The following is a 16,105-nucleotide window of genomic DNA, read 5'->3' as shown; positions in this document are numbered from 1 at the left end:
AATCATTTCACAATATGTATAAATCAAACCATCATGCTGTATGCCTTAAGCTTATACAGTGATCTATGTCAATTATTTCTCAATAAAACTGGCAAAAAAGGGCATAGGTAAGTCTTACTTGGCTAGTGAATATATCACTAACATTGAAATAGAATGAATAAAAGGTACTGTAATGCTAAATTAATTTAGTGCTCCATTAATAATTTGCTGTGATTGGCCATTAGAATGGGCTGATGTTTACTGTTTATCTTTATAAAGATGTTTGTGTATCTTTCTTTATCTACTTCTAGTCAGTCAGTCAGTCAGCATGTTGATTTCATTGTTGTCATATTAAGAATGCTTATTGACCATAAGGATAATAGATAATATTCGGGTTATTTTGTTTGAGCTTCCAGCTCAAAAAAATTCGAGAATGCAGGAAGTAATAAAGTATAATTTTGTTATCTTAATTTGTTAGTTATATAATAATTTCTTTGCAAATTCTTGTAGTTATTTTTTGTGCACAGTATTTTTTTTAATAAATTTATTTATTTAATTTATTTACTTTTGGCCGTGTTGGGTCTTCGTTGCTGTGCGTGGGCTTTCTCTAGCTGCGGTGGCTTCTCTTGTTGCGGAGCACGGGCTCTAGGCGCGCGGGCTTCAGTAGTTGTGGCTCGCGGGCTCTAGAGCACAAGCTCAGTAGTTGTGGCGCACGGGCTTAGTTGCTCCGCGGCATGTGGGCTCTTCCCGGACCAGGGCTCAAACCGGTGTCCCCTGCATTGGCAGGCGGATTCTTAACCACTGCACCACCAGGGAAGCCCTATGCACTGTATTTTGATGTACAGAAATCATCTGACTTTATTTGATTTGGTTATCTCACGTTGTAAGAGAGAACACCAATATATTGAACTTCTTCCATGAAAAATAGGGATTTTAAGATGAATTGTTATTATGTTTATAGTTGAAATGGAAACAAATTATAGAAAAGGACTCCCTTTATGGAGTTTTTGCATTACAAAGAACTCTCTGGCTAGTCTTCTGATAAGTATAGCAGGACCCATCTATACTTCAATAAGTTCTAACAAGTAGACCTACTTCAGTTAGCCATTTTCGTATATATTGTTTTAAGAAAAGGAATAAATGTTTTACTTTTAAGTTAAGGGATAATTTAAATTAAATAACTTACATTCAGATAGGTCTTTATCCTAAGTAATCTAAATTAATAAAGCTTAATTAGAGTATATTACTTTCTTATGATATAATTTATCCTTTTTATTGTATAGCTCTGACTCTGACTTTTGATGCATAGTCGTGTAACCCATCACACATTTTTACTATGGCTTGCAGGGTCTTAGTTCCCCAACCAGGGATCGAACCCATACTCCCTCCAGTGACCTTTGTGCCTCTTTGTAGTCACCCCTTGCCCTCACCTTCTAGACTCTAGCAACCACTGATCTGTTTACTGTCCTTATAATTTTGACCCTTCCAGAATATGAATATAAATGGAATTTTGGGTCTACTTCTGGACTCCCTTCTATTGAGCTGTATGGCTATCCTGCCAAAACTACAGTGTCATTATTTACTCTAGCCTTTTAGTGATACATATACATTACTTTCGTCTTTTTATTGATTTTTTTCCCCCGTGATGTGAAATGTATGCTTTTAATTGGAGTTAATATTTTCCTAATGTTTATCATTAGCATTTTTAAACTAAACTTTCTATTTTGAGATAACTAGAATCACATAGAGTTGTAAAATAATACAGAATTTCCCCCAGCGGTACAGTATCACAACCAGGATATTGACATTAATATAGTCATGGTACAGAATATTTCTGTCACTGCAGGGATCCCTCATATTGCTCTTTTATGCCACACCCACAAATCATAGGTTGTTAAATTTATTTTTCTACTTCAGACTTTGTTTTCTGAAACAAATATGACTTGAAAACTCTGTATTGCCAGTGACTTGGTAACTTTCAAGTTTGAAAATCTTATTCAGCATTTTTGGCTGAGTTGAAGAATGCAGTACTCTGACTCAAAATAAATTTAACATAGATCAGGTTATAAACTGATTACTGTTTAATAAAAATACCTAGTATACCTAATAGATTGCTTATATTGCTTTTCCTCAGCTGGAATTTGACTTGGGTGCCTATAATAGGAAAAATTTTAGGGACATTAACAAAATAGAAATTTCTCTCATGTAGAACTAAGTACTTAAGTTGTAGTGTTAGGGCAGGTCTACAGAGTTGTCAGGAACCCAGGCTTTTTCCTGTTTTCTGCTCTGTCATCCCAAGGTTGTGACCATTGTTTTCCTTGTTCAGAATGGCAGCAAGATAGAGGAAAGGCAAGAAGCCTGCTTCTCTTCCTTTCCTATCCATCCTTCACATTGAGGCAAGTTAAGTGTTCTAAAATACTATTATCATTTTGAAACAGAAGTCACTTGCTGCTAAGTCTGTGGTGGCTTTTCATTATATTTAATGTTTTGTTTTCTCTGATCTGCGTGTGTTTGTCTTGCGTCCTCACGAGGTTATCATCTCTGTTGGCATCAGTATGTCAGATCAACATAAAGCTGAGCCCACAAACACTTTGAATGTCTATTAATTTGAATACACTAATTGGAATTTTAAAGTATTTTGGTGAGGCTTTCATTAATTTGGTTGATACCTTAACCAAACTAACTCATGTAGCTTTTTTTTTTTTTAATATATATATATATATTTTTTTTAATTTTATTTATTTATTTTTGGCTGTGTTGTGTCTTCGTTTCCGTGTGAGGGCTTTCTCTAGTTGTGGCAAGCGGGGGCCACTCTTCATCACGGTGCACAGGCCTCACTATCGCGGCCTCTCTTGCTGCAGAGCACAAGCTCCAGACGCGCAGGCTCAGTAATTGTGGCTCACGGGCCTAGTTGCTCCGCGGCATGTGGGATCTTCCCAGACCAGGGCTCGAACCCGTGTCCCCTGCACTGGCAGGCAGACTCTCAACCACTGCGCCACCAGGGAAGCCCCCACTCATGTAGCTTTAAGATGATAATTTTGAATACTAAAGAGTTTAAACAGTATACTGATAATATCCAGAAGTTTGAAGCTTTAGAGATATGTAGGATTTAACTCATATATCTTATATCTAGAATTTTCTTTCCAAAGATTTTTATTTGTATTATATATACCTTTTAATAACAGATTTAGTTTTTAGCAAGAATCTAATGATTCTAGTTGTCTTATGATATTTAGGCTTATAATAGGTCAAATGCCAACTGGAGAAATAATAAGATGTGGTTCTCTGGTCCATAAAGAGTCTCAGAACAGTTCAAAATGAAACATTCTTTGAGCTGCTCTGATCAGTTTGTCTAAAAAGTGAGAGGTTACAAACAAAGCAACGTCTTCTGACTGCTTCTTCCCCACTGACAAGTAATCAACATAATTCACAGTCTTTTTGTTTGAAGTAGGCAGACTTGTTGAGCGGTCTAGTTTCCTCCACTTAAAATGAGGTATCACTTAACCTCCTTAACTTGAATTTTTTTTAACTCTAAACTTCAAATTAAGCAGGTTTACTCTGTTTCTACCTATAAAGTTGAAGTAATTATTCAAGCATAGCATTTTAAAAATAAATGTTCTTGGCACCTGTATTACAAGAAAATAAAAGGTTAATGAGGCAGCACAGGTGAGCAGGTGTGAAGCATGCCATAGATTCAGCATATTCTATTTTTAGAGACCCAAACAGAGAGGGGCAGTCCTTTTATGTCAAGTAGGTCTCCCCAGGTTTCTGTTCTTCTTTCCTTTTGCTGTTAATTATTTATCTTCTACCCAAATACCTTGTAAATATTCTGCATATGTTTCAATTCTAGAATTTGCTTTTGTTTTAATGAATTTGTATTTTGAGATATAAATTGAACTATAACTATTGTTAAATGACTATTAAAACAAAAACAACTTTTGGAGGGAGATATATATATATACCATTCCAGAATATTCTCATAGAAGGCTCTTTCCATGTTTAGCTGGTCACTGTTAGAAGTTTATGGCGAACTTCCACTCTAGCCTCATTCTGTGCTTGCTGCTGCTCCACAGACTTGCTTTCACTCTGAAATATGTTTAAGTTTGAAATGTGTTTCAGAGAGGCTCCAAAAGTGCCTCTTGACTACCTGGACTTAAAGCTCTGAAATACCCTTGGGTCAATATAGTGTTGTGTTACCCCTCAACTCCAGTAGTAGAGTGGAAGATTAGAAAACATATGGGCTTCAGAGTCAAATAGTTAAAGTTTTGGTTGTACCGTTACTGGTTGTGTGACCATAAACAAATGCTTTAACTTCTCTGACCCTGAATTTCATCTACTGAAAAACGTGTACCTTGCAGAGTTGATACGACGAGAGAAATATGTGAAAGTGATATACTTATCTGGCGCACAGGAACGCTAATAATAATAAGGACCTTTCTTTGATTGTCAGCCTCCACTCTGTCCTCAAAGAATGGAGCATAACGTTAATTTAGAGTTTCTGTACTCTCCAAGACCCACTAGCTGGGTTTTAATTCGTGATTCTTTAACCTTTTTTACACCCCAATCTTCTTTGGACTCCCTAGAACCAAGAAATTGCAGCAAGTGGATTTGAAAGACATAGACTAAGTCTCTTTGGAAATCTGTTAGAACGTGTTGACCTGACATCTTGCGGTTAACTGAAGTTTAGCTAAGCACCAGTGAGAGGCCTAGCCTTGATAGATTAGCAAGAATTGACCTGTGGTTTGGGTGTGGTACAAAGTTAATAGTAGCATTGAAAATAACTAGGATAATTTATATATAAAACATTTACTACATTATAGACAATGTCTCTAAGCTGTACTGGTTTCCTTCTCCCTTATTCCTCTATCAGAGAATTGTATTTCTGTTAATTTTCTGTTAGTTTTAAATGAATTAGTTCTTAAATTATTGTAGCTCTGTGGGCCCTCCTGGGATCATAGACTATTCCCTTCAATGGATTGTCAGACCATTTTAGGCACCACACCAACCATTCCTGTGCCCAGCGTAGACCCATTTACTTTTTCTCTGATGACAACCACTACTGCCACTTAGGGGCACTCACCTGGACTCTGCCAAGTGAAAACTATCTCTTTTTCTAACTTGAAGAACCTTGTCACAGGTTCACTGAAAAGCTTCCTTTATCACCTCCTGGAACCCTGAGCCATATGATCCCTGGATGTCATACCTAGGCCCTTCAAAAGTGGGTCCATTTGATTCCTTCCTTATTTTCGTGCAGTTCATGTCACTAAATTACAGAACCTTTTAACCATTAGACTACATAATTGCCTGATATAATTTCCTATAGTTGTTCCTCTTTAGAAACACTGGTTTATTTCTATCAGCCAGTGGCGAAATTTAGCCTGCAGTTCTTTTGACACCATTTCCATTTGCTACCAATGTAGGCTTGGTAATTGGGCCTTCTTCAGCTTTACTCTTAGGACAAAAAAAAATTTTTTTTTAATTGTGGTAAATAAACATGAACTTTACCATTGTAGTCATTTTTAGTGTATAATTAAGTGGCAGTAAGTACATTCACAGTGTTGTGTAACCATCACTACTATTTCAAGAACTTTTTCATCATCCCAAACAGAAACTCTGTACCCATTAAGCAATAACTCCCCATTTCTCCCTCCTTCCTGCCCCTGGTAACCTTTATTCTACTTTACGTCTCCATGAATTTGCCTATTCTAGATACCTCATGTAAGTGGATTCATACAATATTTGTTTTTTTGTGTGTTTGGCTTATTTCACTGAGTATAATGTTTTCAAGGTTCATCTGTATTGTAGCATGTATCAGAATTTCATCCCTTTTTATGGTTGAATACTATTCCATTGTATGTGTATATACCACATTTTTTAGTCTATTCATTTGTTGATAGATACTTGAGTTGTTTCTGCGTTCTGGCTATTGTGAATAATGTCATTATGAACATTGGTGTACAAGTGTCTGTTGAGTTCCTATTTTCAGTTCTTTTGGGTATATACATAGAAGGGGAATTGCTGAGTCATATGATAATTGTGTGTTTAATTTTTTTTAGGAACTGCCATATTGTTTTCCACAGCAGCTGCACCATTTTACATCCCCACCAGTAATGCATGAGGGTTCCAATATCTATATCCTCCCCAACACTCTTTATTTTCCATATTTTTTAATAATAGCCATCTTAGTGGGTATGAAATGGTATTTCATTGCAGTTTTGATTTTGCATTCCCTTTATGACTAATGATGCTGAGCAGTTTTTTCATGTGCTTATTGCCATTTGTATCCTTTTTGGAGAAGTGTCTATTTTAGGTCCTTTGCCCATTTTTGAATTGGATTTTTTTCTCTTTTTTTTGAGTTTTAAGAGTTCTTTATATGTGTTGCCATATCTTTGTCTGGTTTGTGTATCAGGGTAATGCTGGCCTTATGAGTTAAGAACTGTTCTCTCCTTTTCAATCTTTTGGAAGATTTTAAGAAAAATTGGTATTAATTCTTTAGAAGTTTGGTAGAACTCACCAATGAAGCCTTCTGGTCCTGGGCTTTTCTTTGTTGGGATATTTTTGATTACTGATTCAACCCTCTTAATAGTTACAGATCCATTTAGATTTTCTATTTCTTCTTGAGTCAATTTGTGTGTTTCTAAGAATTTGTCCATTTCATCTAGGTTATCCAGTTTGTCAGCATATAGTTGTCCATGGTATTCTCTTATAATCTTTTCCAACTTCACTTCTGGTTTTAGTAATTTGAGTCTTTTCTCTCTTTTCTCAATTCTTTTTTTAGGAGCAAATTATTAAGGAGTCATATATGATACTTTTTTTAAAAATTTATTTATTTATTTATTTATTTTTGGCTGCACTGGGTCTTCGTTGCTGCACGCGGGCTTTCTCTAGTTGCGGTGAGCGGGGGCTTCTCTTTGTTGCGGTGCGCGGGCTTCTCATTGTGGTGGCTTCTCTTTGTTGCAGAGCATGGGCTCTAGAGCGCAGGCTCAGCAGTTGTGGCACATGGGCTTTGTTGCTCCGCGGCATGTGGGATCTTCCTGGACCAGGGCTCGAACCCGTGTCCCCTGCATTGGCAGGCAGATTCTTAACCACTGCGTCACCAGGGAAGTCCCCACATATGATACTTTTAATTGAATGTTTATAAGTCTCAGAGTGAGAGGAAGTGAGTTGAGGGGGGAGGATAAGATGCTTTGAGAGTTTTAGATTCACCCACATAGTCTACATTTTGTTGATTCTTAAACCTCAGGGTGCTGTGGAACCAGTTGGTTTCTTCTATTTGTGTATAGTGCAAAGTTCCTAGCAGGAAATCCATGGTCCTGATTTTCTCTGTGCCTAATAGCAATATTAGACTTTGTTGGGGATACTAAAGATGTTCTCCTAAAGGAGAATATAAGCAAGCATACGCTAAAATGTACACTAATGAAAATAAGTGCAATTTCCTTGTAAAAATTCACCAGCTTCCCAAAATGAATCAGCTCTAAGTATACTGTTTGTCTTTCTGGAATTGTATGATTCTGTTTTGGCTGTAAATGCAAAAATTTATTTTGAAAACATGTAGGCAAAAGGGCAAACTACTTGTAACCACTCGTCTACTTTCTGTCTCTATGGATTTCCCTATTCTGGATATTTCATATAAATTGAATCTTTTTTTTTTTAATTTTTAAAAATTTATTTATTGATCGCTTTTTGGCTGCGTTGGGTCTTCGTTGCTGCGTTCCAACTTTCTCTAGTTGCGGCGAGCGGGGGGCTACTCTTCATTGCAATGCATGGGCTTCTTATTGCTGTGGCTTCTCTTGTTGTGGAGCACGGGCTCTAGGCGCGTGAGCTTCAGTAATTGCAGCATGCAGGCTCAGTAGTTGTGGCTCGTGGGCTCTAGAGCTCAGGCTCGGTAGTTGTGGCACAGGGGCTTAGTTGCTCCACGGCATGTGGGATCTTCCTGGACCAGGGATCAAACCCATGTCCCCTGCATTGGCAGGCGGATTCTTAACCACTGCGCCACCAGGGAAGTCCCTGGAGTCATATATTATATGGCCTTTTCCATCTGGTTTCTTTAATTTACCATAATGTTTTAAAGGTTCATCCATACTATAGAGTGCATCAGTATTTCATTCCTGTTTTTTGCTGAATAATGTTCCATTGTATGGTTATAGCAAATTTAAATTATTTATCAATTGAAAATCGGCACAGTAAAAATGAGATTGGGAAATATTTCAGTTGTGGTGAGTGAGTCTGAAATTGCAGCCTATAAAATCCAGACACAACAGGCAGAGGTAAGGGAAGCCAAAATAGGGTAGAGTTAGTGAATAGGAAGCTTTCCAGAGATCAGAAATCACAATATAAGTTACAAAGAGAATAAAAAAGGTTACGATCAGGAGAATTTGAGAATTTAAAATATTGAATGCTTTGAAAAACTCTTGTAAGGCCTACTCTGTATAATGAGATATTATGCCAGTATTTGATTTCTAAACAGTAACTTTAGTGATGAATATAATTGCTAAGAATCGTGATAAATTGATTTTTAAAATAGTCTTGTATTGTGTTAAATCGTAGCTAACCTTTACTTAAATTGGATGTTACAGATTTTCTCTTTTATTAAATTGGTTATAGTAATCAGCCATAGTTTCTGCAAAATTGCTTTTCATTTGTTCAAAATAGATTGCTCTGAAATGTTTGATTATAAAATATCAAATGATTTGCATTTTTAAATGTATCATTTTCTTTCAGGTTACAGTGTAGGATTTTGGAAGTCCTCCCTCCATCACACCAAAATGGTTTTGCTAATGGACATGTCAGCAATATAGATGGAGAAACTATTATCATCAGTGATAGTGATGATTCAGAAACACAAAACAGTTCTTTCCAAAATGGGTAAGTGATTTTTAATAATTTTTAAAATGTATAAACTCCCTGGCTGTCCACGCTTTCACTGCCAAAGGCCCGGGTTCCATCCCTGGTCGGGGAACTGAGATCCCACAAGCCATGTGGCACAGCCTAAATAAGTAAGTATGTATGTATGTATGTATTTATTTATTTAAGTAAGTATGTATGTATGTATGTATGTCAGATTGGGTACTGATATCCCATTGAAATAATTTTTTCTCTTCCTTTCTAGTCATACACTGGTATCCTATGCATCTAAACAATATGGTTCAACAACACCTTAGAATTTGCAAAAACTGAAACTTACCTAGTTAATTCTAGTCAGCTGCTCAAGAACAATTGAAGCTCACTTCATTCAGTTATACATTCCACTTTTGTTTACCTGGGAAAATTCATTCTGTCCTTTATTATTCACTTTATGGTGCATATAGTAAAGAAACTGTAAGTTTCTGAGATTTAGTCAATTGACAGCTTTGGTCAGCTGAGTGCTCTTGGAGAAAAATCATATAAATCCATATAGATTGGCACTGTCTGCAGTGTGTGTACTGTATTTATATCACTTGGACTGTATCTTACTTTCATTACCCAATTGCCCAATGCTTCTCTTTATCATCCTTTATATCATTTTCTTCTCTATAACCCCCACTTATATCCCCTTTACATATACGATTGCATTCACAGAGGCAGCTTTTCCAGAATCTAACCACTTTTCTCTACTGCCACCACTACCCTCTTAGTCTGTACTGCCAACATTTTTCTCACTTAGTTTTATTGCATTAGCTTTCTAACTGGTATCCCTGTTTGCACTCTGTTCCCCTCATCCCAGCCAGAATGATCCTTCTGAAGTGTAAGTTAAATCATTATCACCCCATTATTCAGAATCCTCTGATGTCTTTTTTCTTTTTTTTTAAAATTAATTTATTTATTTTTGGTTGTGTTGGGTCTTCACTGCTGCCTGAGGGCTTTCTCTAGTTGCAGCAAGCGGGGACCGCTCTTTGTTATGGTGTGCGGACTCCTCATTGTGGTGGCCTCTGTAGTTGCGGAGCATGGGCTCTAGGCGCGTGAGCCTCAGTAGTTGCACTACTTGAGCTGGACTACTTGAGCTCAGTAGTTGCACTACTTGAGTTGGGCTGCTTGAGCTCAGTAGTTGTGGTGCGCGGGCTCTGTAGTTGTGGCACGTGGGCTTAGTTGCTCTGAGGCATGTGGGATCTTCCCGGACTAGGGATCAAACCCATGTCCCCTGCATTGGCAGGTGGATTCCCAACCACTGCGCCACCAGGGAAGTCCCTCCTCTGGTGTCTTTACTCAGAGTAAAATTGAAAGCCCTTAATGGTAACCCGTAGTCTGGCCCTGCTGCTGCCTCTCTGACTGAACCTTCCTCTTTTTCTCCCTGTTTATTCTGCTTCTTGTGCAAACCATGCATGCTTCCCCCTCAGGACCTTTACACACTCTTTTCTTTCTTCCTTTAAAAACTCATTTCCCCAAGGGTTTTTTCATGGGTTGCTCCCACATTTTTTTCAGATTTCTGCTTAAATGTCAACTTCTTGGAAGGCCTACCTGGTCAATTTATCAGGGATCATCACCCTATATGAAATAGAGACCTTTCACTCTGCACTCTATTCCCTTCATAGCACTTACCACCTACCCTGTTGTCTGTTTTGTTTGTCTCCCCACTGTATTTCTATTTTGTTCACCAGTGAATCCTTATTCTTTAGTATTTGGCACATTGTAGGCTCTTAACTATTTAGTGAATGGATGGATGAATGAATGAATATACCCTCAAAAGAGAAGAAAAAATGAGAAATTGGTAGGGGTGGAAATTAAATGTGTAGCCTCTTTGCTAGTTCTTGAAACAGGGTAAACTACATTATCTCCACTTTTGCTCTTGGATTACATAGCTAAAAAAGGTTTAAAAGTAAATCCAAGAGCTATTTGTTTGTTTATAAATTTATCTAACCTAAACTGCATAGTCTGCTTATTCATCTGGAGTTAATTTCTTCACCCAAGGAAAATTTATTGAATAAGTAATTAAAGTAGCTACCAATCATAAAATAGTGCTTTGTACTATTTTGGCTAATAAAATAGTGAGGCATATCAGTAACTTATAAAATCATAATTAAAATTAAAATGCATTAGATTCTGTTACAGTATGTCCTTAGAAACTAGATTTCATGTAAAATATCATGTTTCCAAACAAATTTTTGTTTTAAATTTTTTATTTATTTTTGGCTGCGTTGGGTCTCTGTTGCTGAGTGCGGGCTTTCTCTAGTTGCGGGGCTACTCTTCGTTGCGGTGCGTGGGCTTCTCATTACGGTGGCTTCTCTTGCTGCAGAGCATGGGCTCTAGGCACGTGGGCTTCAGTAATTGTAGCGTGTGGGCTATGTAGTTGCAGTGCATGGGCTCCAGGGCGCAGGCTCAGTAGTTGTGGCACACGGGCTTAGTTGCTCTGCGGCATGTGGGATCTTCCTGGACTAGGGATCGAACCCATGTCCCCTGCATTGGCAGGTGGATTCTTAACCACTGCACCACCAGGGAAGTCCCCCAAACAAATTATTAACTTATTTTGTGTCTTTGCTCTTTTTAGGAAGAAGAAAGATACAATCGATCCCTTATTATTCAAGTACAAGGTGCAACCCACTAAAAAAGAATTGTATGAGTGTGCTATTGTTAAAGCAACACAAATCAGGTAAAATTCCATATCTTCTGTATGGTGGTTTAAAGTAGAATAATTATGTTCAGTTAAGGAGATTTGCTGTAGAACAAATGGGTAGTAGCGAGTGATTGCTTCCCTTTTTAAAATACATGTATATTTATATGCTCATAGACTGATAATGTGATTCCTAATGAACCATGAGCCCTTTGTCTAGTTTAGTAACTAACTCCAAATAGTCTTCACATCTAAAAAATTAAGAAGGATTCTATTTATGAAGCACTTCTCATGAGAGAACTCAGTTTTCAAAGCTGAGAAACCTGGTGTTTAGAAATACATCACATTTGTAATATTATGTTCATTAGACACAAACATCTGATCAGTCTCTGCCCATTTCTGAGGAAGTTAACTAATAAAAAATGAGTATGTTTAAAAATTCCTGTTTGTGACCTAATCAAAAGATAGAGGTAGTCATGAAACAACCTAAATGTCCTTTGACAGATGAATGGATAAAGCAGATGTGGTATATATATATACAATGGAATACTACTCAGCCATAAAAAAGAATGAAATAATGCCATTTGCAGCAACATGGATGAACCTAGAGATTATCATACTAAGTGAATTGTCAGAGAAAGACAAACATCATGTGATATCTCTTATATGTGGAATCTAAAATATGACACAAATGAACTTGTCTACAAAACAAAAACAGACTCAGACATAGAGAACAGACTTGTGGTTGCCAAGGGGGAGGGGGATGGGGGAGGGCTGGATTGGGAGTTTGGGATAAGTAGATGCTTTGCATTCTATACATCTGTTATGTATAGAATGGGTAAACAACAAGGTCCTACTGTATAGCACGGGGAAATATATTCAATATCCTGTGATAAACCATAATGGAAAAGAATATGAAAAAGAATGTATATATATGTATAACCAAATCACTTTGCTGTACAGCAGAAATTAACACAACATTGTAAATCAACTATACTTCAATAAAATTTAAAAAATAAAAAGATAAAAAGAGAAAGAAGTACTGAATGGTTAATATTTAAAAGAACTGGCTCTAGGTTACATTGATACATTTTAGGAAAATCCCTGTTGTTGCCTGTTGAGGTTAGTCTCTTAGTCACCTGAAAGTAAGTAGATGACATCGTCAGCCAACTATCAACTTGCCACCTAGGAATCAGTCTTGCATTTTGTTTTATGTAAAATAATTTTATTTATTCTCTCATCCCTTTTGCCCCCGCCCCCGCCCATATACTCATGAGTCCAAAGAAAAGTGATAACAATATTATAAATATTGAGTGGATCCTGAGTCAGGTATATTACTTTCTATAAACTGTATGGGTCTGTGCAGTTTTTTGTTTGTTTTTGGGGGCCTATCATTAATGTAAGATCTCTGGAGCATTCTCCACTTTATTGTATATTGAAAAATAGCATTTCCAAGATAATGCTCATGAATTATTCAAACTTTTGAATTTATTCAGTTTATGGGCTAATGAATAGCATAGATGAGACAACCAATGTTTTCCTTATTCACTGTTGAGTTTTTTTTTTGGGTTTTAGTTCAAGATATGTTTTTTATGTAATGTAATTCCCTATTTAATATTTTTCACTTTTCTATTTACTTTTTGACTTATACTGTAAATATAATTCTGCTAGATCTTGGTTTCAGTTGTATTAACTCATTTTCTTCTTAATTGGTGAGGCAAAGAATTATAAGGTGGAAAGTTATACTTGATAATAGAAGACTTAAATGACTTGCAGCTCTTTGTTAACACCAAAAGATAATACTGTTCCATAGATGCAAAACTCCTCAACAGAATTACTAGCAAACAGAATGCAACAGAACATTAAAAGGATCATACACCATGATCAAGTGGGGTTTATCCCAGGAATGCAAGGATTCTTCAGTATATGCAAATCAATCAATGTGATACACCATATTAACAAATCGAAGGAGAAAAACCATATGATCATCTCAATAGATGCAGAGAAAGCTTTCAACAAAATTCAACACCCATTTATGATAAAAACCCTCCAGAAAGTAGGCATAGAGGGAACTTGCCACAACATAATAAAGGCCATATATGACAAACCCACAGCCAACATCATCCTCAATGGTGAAAAACTGAAACCATTTCCACTAAGATCAGGAACAAGACAAGGTTGCCCACTCTCACCACTATTATTCAACATAGTTTTGGAAGTTTTAGCCGTAGCAGTCAGAGAAGAAAAAGAAATAAAAGGAATCCAAATCGGAAAAGAAGAAGTAAAGCTGTCACTGTTTGCAGATGACATGATACTATATATAGAGAATCCTAAAGATGCTACCAGAAAACTACTAGAGCTAATCAATGAATTTAGTAAAGTAGCAGGATACAAAATTCATGCACAAAAATCTCTTGCATTCCTACACACTAATGATGAAAAATCTGAAAGAGAAATTAAGGAAACACTCCCATTTACCATTGCAAAAAAAAGAATAAAATACCTAGGAATAAACCTACCTAAGGACACAAAAGACCTATATGCAGAAAATTATAAGACACTGATGAAAGAAATTAAAGATGATACAAATAGATGGAGAGATATACCATGCTCTTGGATTGGAAGAATCAACATTGTGAAAATGACTATACCACCCAAAGCAATCTGCAGGTTCAATGCAATCCCTATCAAACTACCACTGACATTTGTCACAGAATTAGAACAAAAAATTTCACGATTTGTATGGAAACACAAAAGACCCCGAATAGCCAAAGCAATCTTGAGAAAGAAAGATGGAGCTGGAGGAATCAGGCTCCTGGACTTCAGACTATACCACAAAGCTACAGTAATCAAGACAGTATGGTACTGGCACAAAAACAGAAATACAGATCAATGGAACAGGATAGAAAACCCAGAGATAAACCCATGCACATATGGTCACCTTATCTTTGATAAAGGAGGCAAGGATATACAATGGAGAAAAGACAGCCTCTTCAATAAGTGGTGCTGGGAAAACTGGACAGCTACATGTAAAAGAATGAAATTAGAACACTCCCTAACACCATACACAAAAATAAACTCAAAATGGATTAAAGACCTAAGTGTAAGGCCAGACACTATCAAACCCTTGGAGGAAAACATAGGCAGAACACTCCATGACATAAATCACAGCAAGACCCTTTTTGACCCACCTCCTGGAAAAATTGGAAGTAAAAACAAAAATAAACAAATGGGACCTAATGAAACTTAAAAGCTTTTGTACAGCAAAGGAAACCATAAATAAGACGAAAAGACAACCCTCAGAATGGGAGAAAATATTTTCAAATGAAGCAACTGACAAAGGATTAATCTCCAAAATTTACAAGCAGCTCATGCAGCTCAATATCAAAAAAAAAAACAACCCAATCCAAAAATGGGCAGAAGACCTAAGTAGACATTTCTCCAAAGAAGATGTACAGATTGCCAACAAACACATGAAAGAATGCTCAACATCATTAATCATTAGAGAAATGCAAATCAAAACTACAATGCAGTATCATCTCACACTGGTCAGAATGGCCATGACCAAAAAATCTGCAAATAATAAATGCTGGAGAGGGTGTGGAGAAAAGGGAACCCTCTTGCACTGTTGGTGGGAATGTAAATTGATAGAGCCACTATGGAGAACAGTATGGAGGTTCCTTAAAAAACTAAAAATAGAACTACCATACGACCCAGCAATCCCACTACTGGGCATATACCCTGAGAAAACCATAATTCAAAAAGAGTCATGTACCACAATGTTCATTGCAGCTCTATTTACAATAGCCAGGACATGGAAGCAACCTAAGTGTCCATCGACAGATGAATGGATAAAGAAGATGTGGCACATATATACAATGGAATATTATTCAGCCATAAAAAGAAACGAAATTGAGTTATTTGCAGTGAGGTGGATGGACCTAGAGTCTGTTATACGGAGTGAAGTAAGTCAGATAGAGAAAAACAAATACCGTATGCTAACACATATATATGGAATCTAAAAGAAAAAAAAATGGTCATGAAGAACCTAGGGGCAAGACAGGAATAAAGATGCAGACCTACTAGAGAAGGGACTTGAGGACACGGTGAGGAGGAAGGGTAAGCTGGGACAAAGTGAGAGAGTGGCATGGACATATATACACTACCAAATGTAAAATAGATAGCTAGTGGGAAGCAGTCGCATAGCACAGGGAGATCAGCTCGGTGCTTTGTGACCAGCTAGAAGGGTGGGGTAAGGAGGGTGGGAGGGAGGGAGACACAAGAGGGAAGATATATGGGGATATATGTATATGTATAACTGATTCACTTTGTTATAAAGCAGAAACTAACACACCATTGTAAAGCAATTATACTCCAATAAAAACGTTAAAAAAAAAAAGAGGTAGAGGGGAACCTTCAGAGACAGATCAACCCATCATAATATGCAGACCTTATATGGATCTTGATTCAAATATACTAACTGTACAAACGAAGCAAAACAACTAAATCTGAACACTGAAAGGACATTTGATGATATTAAGGAATTATTGTTACTAATTTATAATATTTTACATAATGCTTTGGTGGTTATATTTTTTAAAG

At 36.8% G+C, this 16,105-nt stretch overlaps 1 protein-coding gene across 4 annotated transcripts in view; it reads left to right on the top strand.

Annotated features, from left to right (window-relative positions):
* The window catches only part of BAZ1A (bromodomain adjacent to zinc finger domain 1A), a 93,139-nt gene that overhangs the window by 25,821 nt on the left and 51,213 nt on the right, over positions 1–16,105 (top strand). For all 4 annotated transcript variants that reach the window (XM_057542002.1, XM_057542000.1, XM_057542001.1 and 1 more), the window contains 2 exons: positions 8,701–8,844; positions 11,441–11,542. In XM_057542002.1, the coding sequence (XP_057397985.1) occupies positions 8,701–8,844; positions 11,441–11,542 (246 nt within the window). The remainder of the gene's footprint in view (positions 1–8,700; positions 8,845–11,440; positions 11,543–16,105) is intronic.

The sequence above is a fragment of the Balaenoptera acutorostrata genome, chromosome 3, assembly GCF_949987535.1.
Source record: "Balaenoptera acutorostrata chromosome 3, mBalAcu1.1, whole genome shotgun sequence".
Lineage (NCBI taxonomy): Eukaryota > Metazoa > Chordata > Mammalia > Artiodactyla > Balaenopteridae > Balaenoptera > Balaenoptera acutorostrata.
Note: the sequence above shows the minus strand (reverse complement) of the source record. Positions and strands in the feature narration are given on the sequence as shown.